The sequence below is a fragment of the Vipera ursinii genome (genome assembly GCF_947247035.1).
Source record: "Vipera ursinii genome assembly, chromosome: 6".
Lineage (NCBI taxonomy): Eukaryota > Metazoa > Chordata > Lepidosauria > Squamata > Viperidae > Vipera > Vipera ursinii.
This window is the reverse complement of record NC_139515.1, coordinates 87,512,209-87,527,442: the sequence shown is the minus strand read 5'-3', so window position 1 is coordinate 87,527,442 and position 15,234 is coordinate 87,512,209. Positions and strand designations below refer to the sequence as shown.

At 47.5% G+C, this 15,234-nt stretch overlaps 3 protein-coding genes across 4 annotated transcripts in view; 2 read left to right on the top strand and 1 right to left on the bottom strand.

Moving 5' to 3' along the window:
* EXOC4 (exocyst complex component 4) overlaps positions 1–15,234 on the bottom strand; it is a 733,833-nt gene that overhangs the window by 132,458 nt on the left and 586,141 nt on the right. The window lies entirely within an intron of this gene.
* Positions 1–15,234, top strand: part of LOC310642028 (F-box DNA helicase 1-like) — a 74,854-nt gene that overhangs the window by 54,973 nt on the left and 4,647 nt on the right. The gene's annotated exons all lie outside the window — the stretch shown is intronic.
* LOC310642406 (F-box DNA helicase 1-like) overlaps positions 1–15,234 on the top strand; it is a 30,888-nt gene that overhangs the window by 12,229 nt on the left and 3,425 nt on the right. For both annotated transcript variants that reach the window (XM_083366101.1, XM_083366102.1), the window contains 12 exons: positions 759–847; positions 2,939–3,107; positions 4,293–4,524; positions 5,697–5,772; positions 6,613–6,699; positions 7,812–7,948; positions 8,651–8,750; positions 8,835–8,959; positions 10,182–10,242; positions 10,965–11,159; positions 13,150–13,263; positions 14,415–14,521. In XM_083366101.1, coding sequence (XP_083222227.1) covers positions 759–847; positions 2,939–3,107; positions 4,293–4,524; positions 5,697–5,772; positions 6,613–6,699; positions 7,812–7,948; positions 8,651–8,750; positions 8,835–8,959; positions 10,182–10,242; positions 10,965–11,159; positions 13,150–13,263; positions 14,415–14,521 — 1,492 coding nt within the window. The remainder of the gene's footprint in view (positions 1–758; positions 848–2,938; positions 3,108–4,292; positions 4,525–5,696; positions 5,773–6,612; positions 6,700–7,811; positions 7,949–8,650; positions 8,751–8,834; positions 8,960–10,181; positions 10,243–10,964; positions 11,160–13,149; positions 13,264–14,414; positions 14,522–15,234) is intronic.

The window sequence follows — 15,234 nt, the reverse complement described above, 5'->3', positions numbered from 1 at the left end:
TCCATCTCCTCCAAACTGAAATATATCTTTCCTGTGAATGATCTTTCAAACAAGCAGAAATCTTAGACATTTCTGCAAGATTCGAAACTTTAAGCACCCATTCTTCTATAGTGGGCAAACTATCCTTCTTCCAATATTGTCCCACCTGTAACCGTGCTGCTGTTATCATGTTCAACATCAAGTTAGTTTCTTTAACATCACAATCTACAAAAATACCCAATAAAAACAATTGCGGAGAAAACTTTTATCTTTCTCTTAAAAATCTTTTGAATGTTCCACCAAATTTTAATCCAAAAAGCTTTTATATTTCTACAAGTCCACCACATGTGAAAATAGGTAGCTTCTAAACTACCACACCTCCAACATTTAGACTGTAAAGCGTCTGAAGTTTGATTGTGTGGCCATGGGGGTGCTACAAAGGTTGTAACTTTGAAACACGGTCATAAGTCACTTTTTTTCAAGTGCCATTGTAACTTTGAACAGTCACTGAACTGTTGTAAGTCAAAGACTACCTGCATACGTTTTCCCAGGAGAACCAGAGAATAATTTAGCCTAATGTTTCCCAACCTGGACAACTTTAAGCTGCATGGACTTCGCTCCCAGAATTCCCCAGCTGGCAAATGCTGACTGGGGAATTCTGGGAGTTGAAGTCCACCCATCTTAAAGATGCAACTGTTAGACCCTGTTTGCTACGTTGCAAAAACCACCCGGTTACCTATGTTAGCCTTTGACTTCCTTCTGCTTCTGTTCATCAACAGTCCTGACTTACAACCCACCGATGAGCAACAACAGATCTTGAACCACACCCTTACGCCTGGAGAGGTGGTAAAAATTGTGGCTTTTGCAGGTAAGGCAGCCCCAGCCCAGGAGATACTTGATTCCCTCTGTAGGTGCAAACTGACTAATCTCTGCATATTTTTTGAGCTGAGATAACCTTGCCCGGATCTTCATTTCACCAGCTTTCCCAAATTCCTCCGAAGATCTCTTGCTATTTACAACAGCATTCTCCTTGCTGGTGATGTAGGCTGCTGTGGTTCTTCTCCGCTGTTACAGAGATTGTAGTGTTACCGATAGAAGAGAATATTTGTAGCTCACGGTTGGACTGGTGGGTTCCTTGTTGCTCTATTAGCTGGGCGGTTTTCTTGCAGATGTTTCATGACCCAGCTAGGGAACATTATCAGTGCTTAGAAGCCTTTTAGTACAAGCCTTCTAGCCCTGATGATGTTACCTAGCTGGGTCATGAAAACATTGCGAGAAAACAGCTAAGTTCAGAGAGCACCAAGGACCCCACAGTCCTTCTCCTCCTTCTCCATTCTGCAAAGATCATTATAAAAATGTCTGCAAGAAAACAACCAACTCAACACCAAGGACGCCACAGTCCTCCTCCTCCTCCTCCTCCTCCTCCTCCACAAACCCCACTCCCTTCCAGTACTGATGATGTTACCTAGTTAGGTCATGAAATGAATGCAAGAAAGTGACCAAACTCGGAGATATCAAGAACCCAACAGTTCAACTGTGAGCTACAAATATTAGCCTCCATCCATACTTTGGCACTCTTTCCCTGTCTCTGTCTTTCTCACACAAACACAAACACACAAACCCTCACATACACTTGTCCACATCCTTCTCCACTAGGCTGTCAGAAAGGGTGAGCTTTCTTTATAGATTGACAAGACCAGCAGCTACTATTGGCAGTCCTAGACTTACAGCAGTTCAGAGTTACAGTGGCATGGGAAAAAGTTGACTTGCGACCCTTTTTCACGCTTACAGCCTTTGCAGCATCCCCACGGTCACCTGATCAAAATTCAGACACTTGGGAACTGACTCCTATTTATGACGGGGGCAGTGTCCCCAGGGTCTCGTGACCCCCTTTTGCGACCGGCAAACTCAGTGGGGAAATCAAAGTCATTTTTCAACCATGTTACTAAACTAACCACCGCAGTGATTCGCTTAACCACGGTGGCGAGGAAGGTTGTAAAATGGGTCAAACATTACCTACCAAATGTTTCACTTAGCAACGAAAATTTTGGGCACAATTGTGGTCGTAAGTCAAGGACTGCCTGTATTGCCTTGTTGATTTTCAAGTCCTGAGAGCTGTTGATGGGATTTGCACCAGGGGCTTCTGCCTGTGCTGAGAACCCAATTTTTTTTGGGGGGGGGGAGGGTGTCGGGTCTGGTTCAAGTGACTTCCTCCCCACTTTTGTTTCCTTAATGACTTGGTTCCTTCTCGTCAGAAGGGATCTATTAGACAAGACTCCTGGATTTTATCCACCTTGCTTAATTTCATCTTTAGACATGGATGTGTTGTGATTCAGGGTCAGCCTGTGGGTTCGGCAGTTGGGTCGGACGACTCAGAGGAGGAGGGGGGTGTTGAAGACCTTGCTGAGGGGGTCGAAGATCTTGCTGATGATAGCCCTCAGGCAGGCCCCTCCCACTTGGTCACCATGGAGACCCAGCTGTGTGAGCCTGACAGTGTGGATGAAGATGACCCACAGCTGGCCCTGTTCAAGGACGCCCGACGCAGGAGGCAGTCAAGTAGGAGTAAACAGAGGAAGGCAATGGGGCTTCTCGGAAGGAGGCAGAGAGAAGCCATGCCCTGAACTCTTTATAAAGGGAATGTGTGGGGAGGGCTGGTTTGCTGAATGCAACCGCTCAGATAGTGTTTCAAAGCTCCTGTATCTTGGTTCGTGTCTTGTTTGTTTTTGTAGTAATAAATTTGGCAGACGTAATTCCAGCCTCTTGCCGTTTGTAAAGGGGTTGCCTTTTCTGCAGGGCCGGTAGCAGGCTGGTACAGAACAGGATGCTTCAGTCTAACGTCACACCTTCAACCTGCAAAGTCCTGGGGATTTTTTTTTTCTGTCATCCTGGCTTTCTGGAAGGAACCTGGCTAGGAAATAACAACCCGGAAGGACTGAAATGTTTTTAATTCTTCACACAGGCACTGGGAAAACGTACACACTGATCCAGTACGCCAAGAAATGGTCCAAGCTTAAGTTCTTATACTTGGTGTTCAACAGATCCGTCCAAAAACAGGTGGAGCAGCTTTTCCTTAGGAACGTCACCGCTAGAACCTTCCACTCCTTAGCTTACGAAGCAGCCAAAACAGCGTAAGTGGCTGCCTCCATTTAATGAATCTGCCCTGCTTTTTAAAAACAGTGATGTGGTGAGGTATAACATAATGCAGGGGTGTCAAACTCAATTTCATTGAGGGCTGCATCAGCATCGCGGTTGCCCTCAGGGGGCCGGGTGGGTATGGCCAGGGTGGGTGTGGCCTACTGGGTGGGCGTGGCTAGATTGCGTATTGCCTACTGGGTGGGCGTGGCCAGCTCTACATCGTTCGCATCAAGGGTGCCTATGGGGGCCCGGGCAGGAGTGGGACAGATCTGAGGGTCTCTGGCAGGAGGAGGGTCTCTGGGCCAGGGCCAAGGCAGTGGGGGCCGTTTCCTCACTGTTTCCAGGATGGCTTCGCGGGCCGCATGAAACCACTTCACGGGCCGGATCCGGCCCCCGGGCCTTGTGTTTGACATGTCTGACATAATGAAAAAGAAAAGGTTAAAACCCCCCCCCCCCAAAAAAAAATCAAACCAAAGACCTTGTAAGATCCCAACAAACCAGCAACAAAACTATATATTTATTCTTTTGGAATGGTTTCTTGAGACGTTTATGAAATAAAATAGGTCTCTCTGTTGCTGGAAAGATTCTGAACAGAATAATAGAATTTGAAGGGACCTTGCAGGTCTCCTAGTCCCATCCCCTGCTGAGGCAGGAGACCCTGGAACACTTTAGACAAATAGTTGTCAAATCTCTTCTTGAACACGGCCAGTGTTGGAGCATCCCCAAATTCTGGAGGCAAGGTTCTCTCTGTCAGGAGAATTCATGAAAGAGTGATTCCCTTCAATTCGAGGTGGGTAACAGATGTTCTTTTCCCCACCAAATCATGATTTTAAGGCACACTGCCCACATCTCAGAAATTAATATGGACTCTGGGGTCCTTGCTGCTCTCTGAGCTTGGTGGTTTGGTTGCAGACGTTTTGTGACCCAAGTAGGTAACATTATCGGTACTATCTAAAACGCCAGAGAATTCCTGGCACTCTGCAAAAAAAAAATAAAAAAATCAGCCATCAACAGGCACATTGAGATAAACAACAACTACATACCATTGAAGGCAGATAATCAGAAAGCCAAAAAGGAAACAGAAAGATCAAAAGACTTCCTTGCCAGCAATTAACAGCCAAATAAGCAGAGATTAAACACCAGGATTAATTCCACCTTCCCTCTTTCATTTGCCTCAGTCACGGAAGGAGACTTGAACTATTGCCGCTGACGTCCTATGTGGCCAACTTTTTCCAATCCAATCGCCAGCACAAGCCTCGGTTCATTAGAATCAAGATGATCGCTGAGACCCTCGCTGTGTTTTTTGCTTCGGCGGATGAGTCTGTCACTGTGGACCACATGCCCGAATGGTGCATGGACATCTTCGAGAAATGTGAAAACTATGTATTTAGTGCTCAGGAGCTATGTCAGGTACAGCTTACTTCTCGACTTACAACGGTTTGTTTAGTGACCGAAGTTACAACAGTACTGAAAAAAATACGACCTTTGCAGCATCCCCATGGTCACGTAATCAAAATTTGAATGCTTGGCAACTGACAGTTGTGCTGTCCTAGGGTCACGCGATCCCCTTTTGCAGCCTTCTGAAAAGCAGAACCAATGGGGAAGCCAGATTCAGGGTGGAGGTTGGTCCTCCGAGCTTGTGGGTTGGTTTCCAAACGTTTTGTTAGCGGGCTAGGTAGCATCTTCAGCGGACTTGAGGGGATGTCAGTGTCGGTGTTCTTCCGTTGATAAGGGCTTCAGGTGTGGGTGTGTCGAGCGAAGGTCTTGTGATGGGTTTTGTGACAGGTCAGCTGTGAGTCATCGGTGAGAGGCTGGTGATGGGTCTCGTCATGGGGAGGTTACGTCCGGTCTAGGATCCTTGGGAGGTGAACTGCTGGTAGTGGGGGATTGCGCGGGATGGTTGAGGGTTGGTGCCGTCCCTGGTTGGCTGTGCGGTTGATTTGGATTCTGAGGGGTTTGTAGGCTGGTTGTAGGCTGATGTGTCTGTGGATGGAATTGCTGGTGGAGTGCCAGGCTTCCATAAACTCGTGTGTGGCGGGTGGTGGCGTGGCTGATGATTTGTGTGTTGCTCCAGTCAATTGCTCCACCTCCCCATCACAACACCCAAGCCCCTCACTGATGACTCACACCTGACCCATCATAACCCTCACTCGACACACCCACACCTGAAGCCCTTATCAAGAGAAGAGCACGGACATCCCCTCAACTCCGCTGAAGATGTTACCTAGCCTGGTAACGAAACGGTCAGAAACCAACCCACCAGCTCGGGGAACGAACCTTCACCCTCATCCTCCATCTGAACTACAGATATTTGCCACTATTGAAACTGTGTGACTCACTTAACGACTGCAGTGATTCACTTAGCAACTGTGGCAAGAAAAGTTGAGTTTTGCCCCATTTTACAACCTAACCAACTGTCTTGCTTAGCAGTGGAAATTTGGGGCTCAATTCTGGTCGTAAGTGGAGGATTGCCTGTGGATCCAGACCATCCTTCTCCTTCGAGGTCTCTGGGCAGCCTGGAGAAGAAAGCCTCGGATCTGATCTTGTCCGGCAAGATCTACTTACCAGCTTTTGCTTTCTAGATCATTGTTGATGATGCAAAAGAAATATGGAACAAGATGCGGACGCTGAGCCCAGCTGGGCAAATAACGCACGATGGTAAGTGGAATATGTGAGGTTTCATTTAGCTCCGGTTGCATTTAACTCTGCTGAAGAAGGAGGAAGAAAAAAATAAGAATAAAGGCACAGTTTTTTTCATGGAGGGAAATTCTAGTCCTTAGCTATGAAAGCCGGCTGGGTGACTTTGGGCCAATCACCAGGAGACTGTGAGTTCTATTTCCGCCTTGGGAATGAAAGCCGGCTGGGTGACTTTGGCCAATCACCAGGAGACTGTGAGTTCTAGTTCCACCTTATGAATGAAAACCGGCTTTGTGACTTGGGACTAATCACTAGGAGATGGTGAGTTCTAGTGCTGTCTTAAACCAGGAAAGCCAGCTGGGTGACTTTGGGCCAATCACCAGGAGACGGTGAGTCCTAGTCCCACCTTAGGCATTAAAGCCGGCTTGGTGACTTTGGGTCGATCACTAGGTGACAGTGAGTTCAGGTTCCGTCTTAGGAATGAAAGTTGGCTGCATAACTTGGGAGTAATCACTAGGTGACGGTGAGTTCTAGTCCCGCCTTAGGAATGCAATCCGGCTGGGTGACTTTGGGCCAACCACCAGGAGATGGTGAGTTCTAGTCCTGTCTTGGCCAGTTTAAGACTTGTGGACTTCAACTCTCGCGAATTTCCCAGCCAGCATGATGGGAATTGAAGTCCACAAACCTTTAAGTGACCAAGCTTGGGAAACCCTGTTTTAAAAGAAAATATAACATCATCCTTCCTTTTTAAATAGTGGACTCTGTTTCTGTTGTAACACAGGAGTCCACGATCGCAAAGCCGCAAATGTTGCTTTATTGTGCACTGAAGTTGATTTTAAGCATCGGTCTTACGTCTTTTAGGTTACTTGAAGCTTTGGCAACTCCAGAAGCCTTCGCTTTCCAACTACGATGTCATCTTGGTGGATGAGGCCCAAGATTGCACCCCCGGTGAGTGAGGTGTAGCTTTTGGGTTCAGTTTTCCAAGTACAGGTAGTCCCCGACTTACGACATTTCGCTTAGTGACCATTTGACCTTACGACAGCACTGAAAAAAGGGACACGTTCATTTTTCCTCACGGCTGTTGCAGCATCCCCATGTTCACCTGATCAAAACTGGGATGCTTGGCAACTGATTCATATTTGTGACGGTCACAGTATCCCGGGGGGTCAGGGGGTCCCCTTTTGCAACCTTCTGACAAAGTCAATGGGGAAGCCGGTGTCAAAATTCCGACCAATGATCCCAACAAAGTAAGCACAACCGGGACACTCCGATCGCTAGTGCAAAACTATATTGAGTACAGCATACTGGCACTGATGAATGGAAAACCAGCTCTGGTTAAAATGGCGCCAAGCAGTATATTAAAAATACATGGAATGCAGGTCACATTCCCCAATTAAGCGTCCACTAAGAGAAAATTTCTGCAGTTCTCAGCCAGCAGTTCTTCAGTGACCTGGGGTCCCACATGAAACACTCACACCTGCACAAGCACACAACAAAATAATATGTCTTTGTAGCTGGACAGCCGGATTCACTTAACAACCGTGTTACTAACTTAACCACTGCAGTGATTCACTTAACAGCTGTGGCACTAGAAAAGTCATAAAAAGGGACAAAACGCACATAACAACTCTGTTGCTTGGCAACAGAAATTTTGGGGACTGCCTCTTGTTGGTTGGATTCGTCTTTTGGTGCAGTCGCCCCAGAGGAAGAATTCTTGAGGAATTCTTAATTCTTTGCACAGGGCTGGCTGGGGAATTCTGGGAGTTGAAGTCTACATATGTTCAACTTGCCAAGGTTGAGAAACAGTGATTAGGGAAATATTAGGGAAAACTCTAAGATCCGTGAGTTGTGCGTTTGGCTTATTGGGGTGTGACTTCCTCCAAACCTCTCCTGTTTTGGAAACTCCAGTTCCCATCATTTATGATTAAGATTAAAAAATTAAAATCCACAGCTCTTTAAAGCCACTCTCTCTTTTTGAGGCTCTTGTTCCTGTGAGTATGTTGGCCTTGGCTTCCTTCCCACATCAAGCTTCTAAAGATCTCTCTTTTTCCTTGCTCTAGCTATGCTGGACATTGTCCGCTCACAAACGTGTAGTGTGATCTTGGTAGGAGACCCACACCAAAAGATCTACTCCTTCCGTGGTGCTGACAACGCAGTTTTTAACATGCCTCACAGCCGCATCTTTTACCTGACACAGGTAAGTCGAGGCAGGATGGCAGGCTAGCTGGGATGTTTGACTTGGAGTTGTGGGTTGCCTGTAGATTGAAGATCAGGAAGATTCAGTTCCAAGCAATTACATGGGTCTCATTGTGGGTCCTCTCCAGTTCCAATTGAAAGCTATCTCGCAGTTCCAATTAGAGAAGATACACACTTCATTCTCTCTCTCTCTCTCTCTCTCTCTCTCTCTCTCTCTCTCTCTCTCTCTCTGTATTCATTCTATCTATCTATCTATCTATCTATCTATCTTATCTATCTATCATCTATCTATCTATCTATCTATCTATCTTATCTTATGTTATCTATCTATCTATCTATCTATCTATCTATCTATCTATCTATCTATCTATTCATTCCATCCATCTATCTATTCATTCCATCTATCTATCTATCTATCTATCTATCTATCTATCTATCTATCTATCTATCTATTCATTCCATCTATCTATCTATTCATTCCATCTATCTATCTATCTATCTATCTATCTATCTATCTATCTATCTATCTATCTATCTATCTATCTATCTATCTATCTATCTATCTATCGTGTGTGCTAGTGTTACAACGGTTTTGCCAAAAAGACAGCACTTCCAGTTGTGGTTTGCTTAATCAGTGCGGCATTGACAAGACCCCTGCAAAACAAGCGATGCTGCATTTTCCTTCCCTCTCTTGCTTCCGTAGAGTTTTCGCTTTGGCTTCGAAATCGCTTACGTTGCTGCGACCATTCTGGATGTTTCCAGGAATGTCCGGAAGAAAACGCTGGTGGGGAACAAGAAGAAAAGTGAGTCTTTGAAGCCAGCCGTCCTTTTGTGGCTCCAGGTGAGTCTGGCCAAGCGGGACTGAGGCGTTGCTCTCTTTGCGACAGGTGACGTCAGAGGGGTCGGCGTGGAGGGGCAGGTGGCCCGCTTATCCCGGACCAACAAAACTGTCTTCGAGGATGCTGTGAAACTTACCAGAGGAGACACACCTGCTCAGATACATGTCCTTGGAGTGAGTGCGAGAAGAGACAGGAAGGATGCAGTAGGGGTTCTTCCCTCCCTCCCTCCCTCCCTCTTTTCCTTCATTCTCTCCTCTTTTCTTTCTTCTTCCCTTCTTTCTTCCTCCCTCCCTCCCCATCTCCTTCAGCCCTTCCTTCCTTCTTTCCTTCCTTCCTCCCTCCCTCCCTCCCTCTAAAAACAAAATCCATCGCTTCGAGAGATGGTTGGACTTTTTGTTGGCAATTTTACTCCAGGGTTGAAGATGCTAAAGGTAAAGGTTCCCCTGCACATGCGTGCTAGTCGTTTCCAACTCTAGAGGCCGGTGCTCATCTCCGTTTCAAAGCCGAAGAGCCAGCGCTTGCCCGAGGACGTCTCCGTGGTCATGTGGCCGGCATGACTAGACGCCAAAGGCGCACGGAACGCTGTTACCTTCACACCGGAGCGGTCCCTATTTTTCTACTTGCATTTTGACGTGCTTTCGAACTGCTAGGTTGGCAGAAGCTGGGACGAGTAACAGGCACTCACTCTGCTACGCGGCGCTCGGGATTCGACCCTGCAAACTGCCCACCTTCGGATCGACAAGCTCAGTGTCCTAACCCACTGAGCCACCGCTCAGTGTCATGTTAATGCTCCCCAAAAGACTGAACTGTTTGATTCACGACACCTCCAAAGTCTTTATTAATATTCTTGAGATATCTGCAGTGTCCCTCTTGTGCTTCAGGATCTCAGGGTTGTTTATAGCATAGAGAATAACAGAGCTGGAAGGGACCTTGGAGGTCATCTACTCCAACCCCCTGCTCAGGCAGGAAACCCTCTACCATTTCAGATAAGGGGCTATCCAGCCTCTTCTTAAAATCCTCCAGTGAGGGAGCCCCTACAACTTCTGGAGGCAGGTTGTTCCTCTGCTTAATTGTTCTCACTGTTAGGGAAGTTTCTCCTTAGTTCCAGGTTGCTTCTCTCCTTGATGAATTTCCCTCCGTTGCTCCTGGTCCTGCCTTCAGGTGCTTTGGAGAATAGCTTGACTCCCTCTTCTTTGGGGCAGCCCCTGAGATACTGGAAGGCTGCTATGTTGAGGAAGGTGTTGCAAAACTAGTGGATTCTACAGATACATCTTAATGTTTGGAGGGCCTCAAGGACCCCCAAAGTACACACAGATCATTAGGACTGCATCGGACTACAAGTCCCATCTCACAGGGCTCTGCTTGATGTTGTTCTTGTTGTCCTCTTTTAATCAGGGACTTGAAGCCTTTGGCCTTGGCAAGATTCGTGATATCTATGCACTTCTTCATCCTGAATGTGAGTTCTCTCAGCCCGTGTTTGTGTTTGATGTCTAAGCTGTGTACAGGCAGTGCTTGATGTACAATCCTTAATGGAGGCTGCCCAATGTGGTCGTATGTTGTAAAGTCATAAAATGGGTCAGTTATTTATTTTTATTTTTTTATTTTAATCCCATTTATATCCCACCCTTCTCCGAAGACTCAGGGCAGCTTACAATCTAAAGCACAAATCAATGTGCTTAGCAATAGCCTTCATTCTATGTATATGCCTGCTTATTAGGGCTTTCACACACACCCCAAGCGGCATTATTACAAAGTCAGCTTAATTGCCCCCAACAATCTGGGTCCTCATTTTACCTACCTGGGAAGGATGGAAGGCTGAGTCAACCTTGAGCCTGGTGGGACTCGAACCTGCACTAATTGCAGGCAGCTGGTGTTACTTAAGGAGGCATTAGCCCACTGCTCCACCAAGGCTCTTATGCGGCCAACCCGGTTTTATGACCCTTTTTGCAGGGGTCATTAAGCGAGATCTGTGGTTAAGTCAATCGAGGGTTCGCTGTGGATGAGAGTTTGTCAAAAGACCGAAGTCAATGCTGCTTTTTCAGCAAAACCTTGTGAAACGCGGTGATGTGACCGCGACAACACAACAACAAAGGATGGGATCGCCATGGGGAAAAAAAAAGATTGTAAAGATTGTAAAGTCGAAAGTGACTCACTTAACAACCGCCTTGATTTTCTTAGTGGAACTCGAGATACAGGATCCCTTCATCAGAGACTGGGAAAATGAAGGCTTCGCCCGCTTCAAGGACTATGCTGAAAAAGCAGAAGAGGAAGAACTAAAATCCAAAATTGCAATTGTGGAGAACGCTCGGAGTTCTATGCCGGATCTCTTGCAGAAAATATCCCAGTGCCATGTCTCTGCTCCCGAACATGCAGGTAAATATCCTGCGCAAATAACCAGATCCAGATATATGGCATTCAAACTAGCTACTTCATTATTATTATTATTGTCTGCCTATAATATAGATAGTCCTCCACATATGACAGTCCCTTTAGTGACCATTCAAAGTCAGAATGGCACTCAGAATAATAATAATAATATAATATAAAGTTGGAAGGGACCTTGGAGGTCATCTAGTCCAACCCCCTGCTCAGGCAGGAAACCCTATACCATTTCAGGCAAATGGCTGTCCAGTCTCTTCTTAAAAACTTCCAGTGTTGGAGCATTCACCACCTCTGGAGGCAGTGACTTACGACCATGTTTCACGCTTACGACCGTTGCCGCAGCCCGGGGTCCCTTGATCAAAATTCAGACGCTTGGGAACGGACTCAATGACGGTTGCCGTGTCCCCGGGGTCACGGGATTCCCCCTTTTGCAACCTTGTGACGAAGTCACTCGGGAAGCTAGATTCGCTTTAGGGCCACATTTACATAACAACTGCAGTGATTCGCTTAACAGCTGTGACAAGAAAGCTTGTAAAATGGTCATAAAATGGGACAAAGCTCGCAGCTAAAGGGCTGTTTTGTTCAGCAATGGAAAGGTCGCGGTTCCGAGACCACACAAATCAGAACTCCGAGGCTCAATTTGGGCTCCGTTGTGGTCATAAATTGGGGAACAGCCAGGTAAAATTGGGGTTCAAATGGGATCTTTGAAGGGGAAAAAAATTATCTGTATGAGGTACATGAGCTCAACAGATGATGTTACCTAGTTGGGTCACAAAATGTCTGCAAGAAAACAGCCAAGCTCAGGACCCCACAGTCCAACTCCTCCTCCTCCTCTCTGCAAACCCCACTCCCTTCTAATACTGATGATAGTTGGGTTATGAAACATCTACAGGAAAACCATCAAGTCAGAGAGCACCAAAGACCATACATTCCACCTGCTTCCCCTCCTCCTCCTCCTCCTCCCTGCAAACCCCACTCCCTTGTAGCACTGATGATGTCACCTAGTTGGGTAATGCAATGTCCACAAGTCAACTGCCAAGCTCAGAGAGCACCAAGGAGGACCCCACATTCCTCATCTTCCTCCTCCTCCTCCTCCCTGCAAACCCCACTCCCTTCTAGCACTGATGGCGTTCCCTAGTTGGGTAATGCAATGTCCACAAGTCCGCGGCCAAGTTCAAGAGAGCACCAAGGGGGACCCCACAGTCCTCCTCCTCCTCCTCCTCCTCCTCCCTGTGAACCCCACTCCCTTCTAATACGGATCATGTTCCCTAGTTGGGTTAGGATACATCTAGAGGAAAACCATCATGTCAGAGAGCACCAAAGACCATGCAGTCCACCTGCTTCTCATTCTTCTCCTTCTCCCTCTCCTTTCTCCTCCTTCTCCTCCCTGCAAACCCCTCTCCCTTCTAGCATTGATGGCGTTCCCTAGTAGGGTAATGCAATGTCCACAAGTCTACCGCCAAGCCCAGAGAGCAGCAAGGGGGACCCCACAGTCCTCCTCCTCCTCCTCCTCCTCCTCCTCCTCCTCCCTTCTAGCATTGATGGCGTTCCCTAGTAGGGTAACGCAATGTCCGCAAGTCTACCGCCAAGCTCAGAGAGCAGCAAGGGGGACCCCACAGTCCTCCTCCTCCTCCCTTCTAGCACTGATGGCGTTCCCTAGTAGGGTAACGCAATGTCCGCAAGTCCACGGCCAAGCACAGAGAGCAGCAAGGCAGCCACTGCACCTGGCTGGTGGGGGTCTGCTTTTCTTTCAGGCTTTGGGGTCTGGCGGGATTGGAAGCAACCTTATTCCGAGCATCTGCGGAGCTTCTCCGTCGGAGAAGGGAGAAGGCGTCCAGGCCTGCCTGCCTGCCTTCCAGATCTCTGCTGCTCGTGAAAGGAATAGAAGGGAAGATCTTTATTGCCACTGTGTAACTCGCAACGTAGTTAAGTGGGACGTGTTCCGCTATGGACCTCACTGCTTCTCCCCTGTGTGTTTCAGACTACATCCTAGGCACTGTGCACAAGGCCAAGGGGCTGGAATTCGACACGGTCCAAGTTGCTGGGGACTTTGTCAGCATCAAGCATCAATTGGGAAGTCCTGGGACCGAATCCGGTGAGCGGAGCTTCCTTCCTCCCTCCCTCCCCCTTTTTTTTGAAACACATTCGCTTTCGTCAGATGCGTGCCGTGGCTTGACGGACGGTAAACGAGAACGAAACGCAGAACGATCGATCGCGAAGGGTCTGGAAGCTGCTTTCTTTTGATTCCTGGTCAGATCCTAACAATAGCAATGGCCCTTAGACTTATATACAGCTTCCCGGCGCTTTACAAGCCTCTCTAAGCGGTTTATAGAGCTAGCCTGTCCCCATCCCCTCCAACTGTCTGGGTCCTCATTTTACCGGCCTCGGAAGGATGGAAGTCAGAATTGAACTCTTGGCTGTGGGCAGAATCAGCTTGCAATACTGCATTCTAACCACTCTGCCACCAGGGCCCTTCCTTCCTTCCCTCCCTCCTTCCCAGCTCTGTAATCTTCCTTCCTTCCTTCCTTCCTTCCTTCCTTCCTTCCTTCCTTCCTTCCTTCCTTCCTTCCCTCCCTTCCCTCCCTTCCTTCCTCCTTCTATCTCTATCATCTCCCTCCCTCCCTCTCCTCCCTTCCCTCCTCTCTCTATCATCTCCCTCCCTCCCTCCCTTTTCTCCCTCCCTTCCTCTCTCTATCATCTCCCTCCCTCCCTTTTCTCCCTCCCCTCCTATCTCTATCTTCTTCCTCCCTTTTCTCCTCCCCTCCTCTCTCTATCATCTCCCTCCCTCCCTCCCTTTTCTCCCTCCCCTCCTATCTCTATCATCTCCCTCCCTCTCTTTTCTCCCTCCCCTCCTATCTCTATCATCTCCCTCCCTCCCTTTTCTCCCTCCCCTCCTATCTCTATCATCTTCCTTCCTTCCTTCCTTCCTTCCTTCCTTCCTTCCTTCCTTCCTTCCTTCCTTCCTTCCTTCTCTATCGTTCCTTCCTTTGTTTCACCCTCTCTCCCTTTTCCGTTTTTCACCTTCCTTCTTTCCATCCATCCATTCCCATCCCTCCCTCCTTTTAGGGGATCCCTGATAACAATGTCTAATCAACCATGGAAGAGCTCCCTTGGCCTGGGATAGGGCACCACTCAGTGCTCAAGGGTTCAATTGTCTGTTTGGAGCAGATCTGCTGGAAGAAATAACCCGATCCCATTACACTTTCTCTTTTCCCTCCTTCCCTCTTTCCTTAAACCTCTCGCCAGAAGCCGCCTCTGAAGATGAGTGGAACTTGCTGTACGTCGCTGTCACGCGAGCCAAGAGGCGTCTCATCCTGCCCGGTTATTTTGCTGCTCTCCTAGAAAAGGCCAAGGTGAGTTAAAGCCATGAACGCCGATGGTCCTCGACTTGCCACTTTCCATTTGGCGACCGTTCAAAGCTACAGCAGCCCTTAGAAAAAGTGACTTCACACTAAATGATGATTGCAGGGTCACCTGATCAAAACCTGGACACTGAGCTTTTGTTTGGAGGTTCTAGCAGGGGAGCGCAGTTATCGTAGACCCTTGACCGAAGATTGGTACACTCCTTCTATCTGGGATGGTCGTCCTCTTCCACCGAGCGCGCAGCTTCGGGAGGGACGCACACGGAGCGGTGAGGGAGGAAGGGGACACCCGCCTAGCCAGCCAGATCAGCCGAATCAACCCTGGCGATCAATGGGGTGACAGATGTCGCAGCCAGATCGCCCTGACATCCTAGGATAGTTTGCCCACTGTAGAAGAAGGGGTGTTTAAAGTTTCGAATCTTGCAGAAATGTCTTAAGATTTCTGCTCATCTGAAGGATCATTCACAGGAAAGATATATTTCAGTTTGGAGGAGATGGATAAATTTAATTTAATAATTTAATTTAATAATTTAATTTGTATACCGCCCTTCTCCCGAAGGACTCAGGGCGGTGAACAGGGCAATACACAATAAAGATAGAATACAAAAATTAAAAAGCCCTTAAACAATTATGCCCATAAAATTAATACATATTAAAATTAAAACTATTTATAAAAACCCAACCCCAACCCCATTTTGAATTAT